Source organism: Rhincodon typus, chromosome 10, assembly GCF_021869965.1.
Source record: "Rhincodon typus isolate 14 chromosome 10, sRhiTyp1.1, whole genome shotgun sequence".
Taxonomy (NCBI): Eukaryota; Metazoa; Chordata; class Chondrichthyes; order Orectolobiformes; family Rhincodontidae; genus Rhincodon; species Rhincodon typus.
The window spans coordinates 60,039,766-60,048,799 of record NC_063341.1 but is presented as its reverse complement, the minus strand read 5'-3'; the positions used below and the strand labels follow the sequence as shown (position 1 = coordinate 60,048,799).

General features: G+C 42.5%; 1 protein-coding gene across 2 annotated transcripts in view; it reads right to left on the bottom strand.

Annotated features, from left to right (window-relative positions):
- Positions 1 to 7,179: 7,179 nt before the first annotated feature.
- The window catches only part of ap1m3 (adaptor related protein complex 1 subunit mu 3), a 51,248-nt gene continuing 49,393 nt past the window's right edge, over positions 7,180 to 9,034 (bottom strand). Inside the window, exon 12 of one of the 2 annotated variants that reach the window (XM_048601762.1) lies at positions 7,180 to 8,974. In XM_048601762.1, coding sequence (XP_048457719.1) covers positions 8,949 to 8,974 — 26 coding nt within the window. In that variant the 3' untranslated portion in view covers positions 7,180 to 8,948. The remainder of the gene's footprint in view (positions 8,975 to 9,034) is intronic. The other variant, XR_007263020.1, reaches the window with a different exon arrangement.

Below are 9,034 nucleotides of genomic sequence, written 5' to 3'. Positions count from 1 at the left end.
CCTCTGATGCTGCTTGGCCTGCTGTGTTCATCCAGCTCTACACCTTGTTATCTCAGATTCTCCAGCATCTGCAACTCCTACTATCTCTGATTTTTATAATCATGCATTTTGCACTCCTGTTTTGTACTCCAAAGCAGACTTGTAATGAAGGGGAAGTTATACCTGCCAGAGAATATTGAACAGGGTGAGGCCTCTTCAGAAAGCAAAAGACTAAGGAATAACCTGTTGAAGTTGTGATGCTGATGAATAAATTTAACAGTCTACAAAAGTAAGTCACTGCTAAATGTGGGGGTTTCAAGCTTAGGGACCACAAATACGTGATAGTAGATAATAAATCTAACAGGAAAGTCAGAATAAATCTTTTCACTGAGAGGGCTGTAATGGAACTTGCTATCACAAGGAGCAGTTGAGGCGAATAGCATTGAAGGGAAAGCAAGATGAATACAGGAAGGCGAACAGAATAGAAGATCACGCGGTTTGAATTGAAAGAAGATTGGAAGGAAGTTCCACTGAGAAGAAACATCAGCAGCAACAAGTTAGCCACCAAGCAGCAACTGAATGGCTTATATCGGTGTTGAACATTGTCTTTTATACAATTCTATATATCACCAACTGCTTTCGCAAATGACTCGAGATTGGTATCTGACATTTCCAGAATATTGTAGGGCACACTGACCTGAATACTATAACGATAATTGAGCTCTGCCCAGGCATGCCCATGGCTCCACTCTTCAGGGGGCCTAGATTCTTTCCAGTGTTAAAATAGCATAGCAACAAACCCTATTTCCCCCAAACAATGAAATCTTTGAATGGAATCATTTTAGAGTTCCCACTGGTTGCCAGTGCAATCCATTCTTTGAGGAAATATTTCCATGATGTGGTGTTTAGGCAGTGGACAGTACGTTCACGAAGACCACAGAATACTGCAGTCTTCAAAACAGAATTAACATTTCAGAAGGGTCACCAGACCCAAAACGTTAACTCTGATTTTTTTCTTCACAGATGCTGCCAGACCTGCTGAGCTTCCAGCAACTTCTGTTTTTGTTCCACAGGATATTGCCAGGCTGTAGACATTTTACTAGAGAGAATACAACCCTTGACCTCTGATTAAGTTTTCAATGTTTTTACAGGTTAGGTTATAGTTTTTTTTTCAGTATCTGTCTGATCTGTTTAGGGCCCTTTTCTGAAAAATTGCTTGCAGAGTTTAGTTGGATCTTGCACGTAATGTCTTTAATTCCGAACAAAAGTCCTAAGTATTGGCTATCTCCAAAAATCCATAATCTAACCACTTCCCCTTCTGATAGGAGGCAGTACTGTCACTAAACCCCTTCATCATTATCATCCTGGGAACACCATTGTCCATAAATTTAATTGGACAAACCACACAAATGCTGTGGCTTCAAGAGCTGGCCGGAGGCTGGGAATTCTGCCACATTCTGACTTTCCAAGGCTTGCCCACAAGCACTTAACACAAATTTGTAGGCTGCAGTCCTGTGATTCACCTTATTATTAGTTCACTGTCTATCCCTGGAGGCTCCAGGTCACAGCTGGTAGTAGGCTTTTTGGGCCTACACTGCCTTATTAAGAGCCAAGTAGCCTCAAGTGACTGAATTAAGATAGAGCCTCTCCCATCAAATGAATTTTCTTTCTCAGATTTCTCACCAAGCATCTCCATTTACACAGGTATTTTTAGTTTTGTGAAATGCTGTCTTGTGTTGCAATAGTAGTGTCAATACCCCTGGACTGGGAGGCCAGAGTTCAAGTCCCACCTGCTCCAGTGGAGTGTAATAACATCTCTGGACAGATTGATTAGAAAATTGGTTAAATAAAAAAAATTAATAACTTCTTGTACAACCAATATCCACAATTCCCAAATACCCCAAAGAGGAAAAACCCGGAAAACTGGTGAATGAGACATGCTGGTCTGATGTGTCTTGCATACTTCAAAATGGAACTGCAGTATCCCGAGTGCATTCAATTCCAAGTACTATTGCTTTATTTTACCCTCTTCTCCCCTTTCCCTCGGTACATGAATTCTCTCCCTTCATGATCCGTACTCCATTAGAAATACATTCAATTCTGCGAACCTCTTTTTAACATCAAAAAAACCTCCAACTCTCTGAATCACTATTGTAATTCCTTTGTGAAGCCCTTTTAACAGCTCAGTATTATTTCAAAGATGGCATGATCAAATTTCACACAATAGCTATTCAATTACTGTATAGCACAACAGCAATTTATTCTGAGTTATACTTGGCTGTTATTGAGATCGATTGACCTAGTTGGTAAAAGCTTCACATTGACTGGATTCTTTCAACAACAATAACTTGCAATAACATAGCGCCTTTAATGTAATAAGCTGCCTCAAGGTAATTCACAGGGGCATTATAAAACAAAATATAACACTGAGCCACATAACAAAACACTAGGACAGCTAAGTGAAAGCTTTTGATTAAAGACATACATTCTAAGGAATGTCTGAAAGAAGGAAAACCATGGAGATTTTTACAAAGAGAATTCCAGAGCTTAGGGGGTCATGTAGCTGAAGGTGCAGCCACCAAAAGATGGAGTAACTAAAATGTGGATTTTCAAAAGGCCAGAAGAAGAGAAATTTTAAACCTTACCTGTGATTATTTATCTACCCAAATCCAGCAGCATGAAGTCCTAAAAATTTTTTAGCTTGAGGCGCATTATCATGTCATCAATGGGATGGCCCAATATTCAATAAGTGCAAGAAAGCTGCGCATGAAAGTGAAAATCTGGGAGCTCGATTAATTGGAGGAGCCTGAAATTGGTACCTGAAGAACTCAAGGGGGATTGAAGGGGTTTGAAGTGTGAGAAACCGTGGGGAAGAGGGGAGAGGGGTGAGGAAGGGAGTGCAGAGGAAATAGGGGTTGTGGTGGATAAGGGGGTGGAGAAGGGGAGGGGGAAAAGGGAATCCACCTACTGCAGGCCAACGCATGCTTCATTGAATGCTGGGGTTTTGTATTATTCATAGCACCTGCATCTTTGTGTGGGGAGTGGAACACGATTCTGAATGGGTATATGTTATGTATATATGCTGAATGTTGCTGCAGAAATAATGGTTACACCAGTGTTATTATGGTAGTAATTTCAGCAGCATTATCTAACACATGCAGTTAAACATGAAAATCAGAAAGTTGTTGACCATGTTGGCTTGACCCTCCAGAAGTTTTGCAATACATTTATCTCATCCTGTGACTCAGCAAGGAAACATGAAATTGTGACAAATACCTATAGACACACCAAAACAAGCACTTGTCCACTCCAGTGACAGTAATTGTTCAATTACACGGTTACTGCAAAATACTACAATGCTGAAAATTAATTTTTACAAATGTTGAGATTCATTCACCCCTGGTTTTAATTATTGCTCAAGATTTTTTTTAAAATTGTTTAATTCTTTTATAAAAACCCCATGTTTAAAAAAAAACTTTTCTTTCCCTCTTTTTCTATTTTGCTTTTTGCATCAGATTTGATAGTGAATTAATTATTTCCAACAACATTTTGCCCTGCTTATTTGCAATCTGCTTAAGGAAATGCAAGGGGTAGTAAGAAGTGCCGATGCTGGAGTCAGAGATAACACAGTGGGGAGCTGGAGGAACACAGCAGTCCAGGCAGCATCAGAAGAGCAGGAAAGCTGACATTTCGGGTCGGGACCCTTCTTCAGAAATGGGGGAGGGGGAAGGGAGCTCTGAAATAAACAGAGAGAGGAGGGGTGGGGCTGGGGAAGGTAGGTGGGATGGTGATAGGTGAGTGCAGGTAGGCAGCGGTGGGGATCGGTCAGTGAGGTGGGAGGAGCGGATAGGTGGGAGGGAAGACGGACATCTAAGGAAATGCAAGGTTGCTTGCCCTATTCACATAGTTCCCAGATCCCCTGTAAATGGGTCCTTCACCAATCTGGTTTACTAATTCTCAGCAGGTGCCAGTCATGCTCGATCCCATGGGATGTCTGTGGGCAACAGTAGGTGTCATAAAAGGTTGGTGCTGCTTAGTCACCACTTAGAGCCTGCAACTTTAAAATTTTCCCGACTGAAAATATGCAAGTAGAATAAAAAACACAATAGCTACATTGTTACTGGGAGTGGTGAAGAAGGAACTAGGTAAATCAATGGATTGAAGGACGACATAATGAAGGATTACTGGCAGAGGAATTCAATTTCCATGCAAAATGGGGTCATGTGGGCAGAGCCACCACCTAATGACGTGGATAAGAGGAACAACACAAATTTGGCTTCATGCCTCGTTTGATTACAGTTGATAAACAGACAGCGATAGTCTCAACAGTTGCTAGCGACTTGCCCTCTGGGACTGCAGGATCATTGTGCAACAGTGACAGCATTTAAAGGAAGACTTCAACTTGAGAAGTACTTCTCCTGTTCTGTGCATCTCTGTGTTTGAAAGTGGGAAAATACAGTGAATGTGAGGGCCACAAAAGCCAGAAGACTCCCCAGCCCTGCACAGGTTCAGCAGCTAAAAGAAAGGGGCCCAGTTTCTGGCTGACGGGAAAGCGGTGTCAAAGCAAACAGTTTGGCAGCAGTAGGCTGACACGATTGAGTCAGCAAACACAAAGTGTATAATATCTAGGATCTGACTGAAATGTAAGGAAATAAAAATCAAACACCTCACCAGAACTATTAAGATTCAGACTCGCATCTCTCTTATTCTGTTCGACTTGGATAACCTGTCAGCTTCCAAGCTTTCACTTCTTTGCTTTTCAATTGTGGCAGCACATTTTAACTCAACTTCCATCCATTGCCTCTTGCATGCTCTGCACACCATCCTCACAATTATTCTCCTCACTTCCTCAACTCAATGCCTTTCATGCACTTTCCATACAAGTCTAGCTTCACATTCACATTTTTCATAACCTTTCAGCAGATCAATCATCCACTATCAGACTCCATTCTCCCTGGCAGGACAAGGTGGGATGTAGTAAAATAATGGGCAGCAACTGTCTGGGCTTTTAATGAGTGGTCCAAAGGACTACTCCTGCATCTCCTGGATCCATGTTCAGGTTTTGACAACTTAACATTTTTACATAACTTACTATTGTTGGTTCGGCAGTCTTCAGCCAAATCTTTTAGGCTGCTCATCAGACCAGATGATGGCCTGACTTTCATTGAACACGTGAAAGTGGATTGGTGATCAGTTATGGAGCCTTTTGATGACAACTTTGCACAGGCCAGTGTTTTGGAAGCTCCAGGTTCAAACATCCTGCAGCCTGCTAAGTTTGAAAGGAAGCATGGTCAGGGGCTCCCAACATATCAGTAATAGCAGGCATCTTGCTGGTTGCCAGGATGTCGAGGTATCCATACTTTGCTTCCATACTTGGCAGGACAATGTCAAGTGACCTCAATGGGCTCATTAAACTTGCTTACAAATATAAAACTCAATGGCAGGCCACCCTGACGCTTGGATAAGTAATAGAAATAAAGTGTATATACTTACGTTAAAGACATCAGCTCAGTGAAAACATTGAAATGATGTTGCTGTAATTCAGGTCTGCTGCATTATCAGCATCAAAAACTAAACTGTATGACAGAAAAAACCAGAAGGGAGCAGCAATTAACCTGCCTGGCAGCATTCACCCCTCTGTTTCCCAGTAAAAATGAAGGAGTAATAATGAAATAGCTACTGTCTATTGGTTTACAGGATATGGATGTCACTGGTGAGGCAAGTATTTACCATCCATTCCCAATTGCCCAGAGGACAGTAAAAAGTCAACAACATAGGGCGGCATGGTGGCTCAGTGGTTAATATTGCTGCCTCACAGCACCAGGGACCTGGGTTCGATTCCACCCTCGGGCGACTGTGTGGAGTTTGCACATTCTCCCCGTGTCTGCATGGGTTTGCTCCGGTTTCCTCCCACAGTCCAAAGATGTGCAGGCTAGGTGGATTGGCCACGCTAAATTGCCCGTAGTGTTCAGGGATGTTAGATTAGGTGGGTTAAATGGGGATGGGTCGGAGTGATATGCTCTAAGGGTTGGTGTGGACTTATTGGGCTGAAGTGTTTCCACACTGTAGGGATTCTATGTCTATGTAACATTGCTGTGGTTCTGGAATCAGAGACAAAGTATGGACAGCAGATTTCCCTCCATAAAGGACATTAGTGAACCAGATGGGTTTTTACAACAATCAACCCTGGTTACCATGAGGTTAGCTTTCATAGAATCACTAAAAGCGGAAAGAGAGCATCTGACCCAAATCCACCCCTGTAACTCTGTATGGGGTTTTTAACCATGGCTAACCCACCTAACATGCTACCCTCACCCTGATGTGTGTGGCCGCATCAAGCTATGCATAGATTCTTGGTATTGAGGTTCTACCTATTCCCGGTGTTGTGAAGGATAGGCCTGGTCTCTTTGCTGTGGAATGCTCCAAGTAATCGGACTGTCCTGTATGAACTGTCCTTTGTGGAGAAATTTGTGAAGAAAAACGTCTTTGACAACAAGTCCATCAGGCAGTGGTCAGCATGTAGCATCTTCAAGACCTTTCGGGAAAAGGAGAGGGTGGATCTTGTCCAGTGGTTTTCTGTGCAGACTGCTGAAGTCATTTGGCAGAGTGCCTCATCACCAGGACGCTCCTACAAACACCAGGACATTGCTTGGCTGGTGGTGATTAGGGCTCTGCCCGTGAGATCCTTCACGCATGCCCGGGCTCTCTGCACCTCGAAGTACTGCCCTCGAAGTGGCTGCAGAGGGAACAAGACTGTCACACACCTCCTTCTGGAACGTACCTATGCAAAGGAAGTGTGGAGAGAAATGGCAGTGGTTTGTGTCAAGGTTTGTCCCAAGCAGCTCCATGGCACGGGAATCTGTACTCTACAGGCTGTTTCCCGGGACACACAGAGACAAACATCAGCTGTGTCTGGAGGACCATCAATGCGGTGAAAGAATCTCCTTGGTCTGCCTGAAACTTGCTGGTCTTCCAGTTGAAGGATTTGACCCCAACTGAGTGTTGCAGACTGGCACATTCCAAGGTCCAGGACTACTTCCTGAGGGACGCAATAAAGCTTGGGCCAACTGCTGCCAAGGTGCAGTGGGGAAAGACCACCGTGTAAGGTCCTTCTGCCAAAGTAAAACAGGGGGTTTATTCAGTAACCAGCCCCTGCTGATGCCTCAGCTAAATGCTGAGAGGTTATTTGTAAATATAAAGAAAGGCGAACACCAATGTTTATTTTATTCTCTGTAATACAGTATAGACCAGAATGACTTCATTAACTGTGTATGTACATAAAGATTTCCTTCTATGAATAAAGTATATTTTTGCAGTTAAAAAGAAACACCTAACATGCAAATCCCTGAATGCTATAGGTCAGTTTTTCGCATGGCCATTCCACCTAACATGCTCATCTTTGGACTGTGGGAGGAAACCGGAGCACCCAGAGGAAACCCACCCAGACAATTGCCTAAGGGCTGGAATCGAACTGGGGTCCCTGGTGCTTTGAGGCGGCAGTGCCTTGCTTCCAATTCCAGATCGTCTCAAAGGTGTGATTTGAACTCGTGGCCCCAGAGCATTAGTTTGGTCGTGGATGACTACTGCAGTGACATTACTACTACGCCACAACCTCCCCTTAATATTGGTGGAATTGTTATGGACAGGCAAACATTAAGGCATAATACAATGGTGACCTCATGAAAATAAATCTACCCACAAGATAGCAAATGCTTCTTGATCACACAAGAAGTTGTCACATAAAACTGGATCATTGTAACAGATCTTCAAGCAGACAATAAGAACATTTATCCTTCTATTTCTCTCACTTGTTTTTGTTGTATATTTTTTCCAATTATTTTTGCCCAGTGAGAAGACATGGATACAATTCATGGAAGGCAAGATGTTACAATGATATTCACTTCTGATTCCAGAGGTGCATCCCTACGTAAAAAAAACAAGAAATCAGAGGGACAATTTGGGGTTTGGTTGTGGGTTGGGAATGGCAAAGAGGAACAAGAGTTACACACAAACAAAGGAACCAGATTCTCCTCATCGCTCTCTGTGGATATACATGTGGAATTTCACTTATATCAATTGATGTGGAGGCAGTTCAGACAAGATCCAGATGATTAACTCCAGTGATGAAAGATTTGTTTTATGAGGAGAGATTGAGCACCTTTGGCTTATACTCGCTAGAGTTTAGAAGAATGAGAGGAGATTTAATTGAAATATATAAGATGCTGATGGAAATTAACAAAGTAAACGTAGAGTGGATGTTTCCCCTTGTGGGGCAATCTAGACTCACACGGCATAGTTTTAGGATAAGGAGTAACAGATTTAAACAGTGATGAAGAAGAATTGCTTCTCTGAAAGGGTTGTGAGTTTAAGGAATTCACTACTCCAGCGTGTGCAGCGGATGTCAGGAGATAGATTTTTAATGAGTAACAGGTTAAAGGATTATGGGGATTCGGTAGGAAAGTGGAGTTGAGGCCAAAATGGGATCAGCCAGGATCGTATCAAATGGTGGAGCAGTTTGAGGGGCTAAATTGCCTCCTCCTGCTTCTAGTTTTTATGTCATTATGCCCTTAGACATCACACCTTCGTCCGTATCAGCTCAGTGAAAATGTTCAAATTATGTTGCTTTAATTGTGATCTTCTGCATTATTACCATCAGAAATTAAAACTGTACGACAGAAAATCCCGCAGGGAGCAGCAATTAACCTGCCTGGCAACATTGACCTGACTGTTTCCAAGTAACAACAAAGGAATAGTAATGAAATAGTAACCTAACATATATCCAGAAACAACGAAGAAATCAAAGTCACAGTCACAGTTTCCTGTCTGTTCTGGTAGGAACTGTCTTTTGAATCTTCTCTCTGTAGAATCTGTAATCACCAAGGTTGTTGTCTTGAGGAGTCAACAGTTAAGATTCTTTCCTTTTTCATAACTTTGTTACAAATTGCATTCTTGGAAATTCCAATGTACTTCTACTGATTCGTGCGCAATTGATAATCTGGAATACAACACAGAGACATGAAGCAATCAGAGGGAAACTGCCAAAGACAAGTAGCAA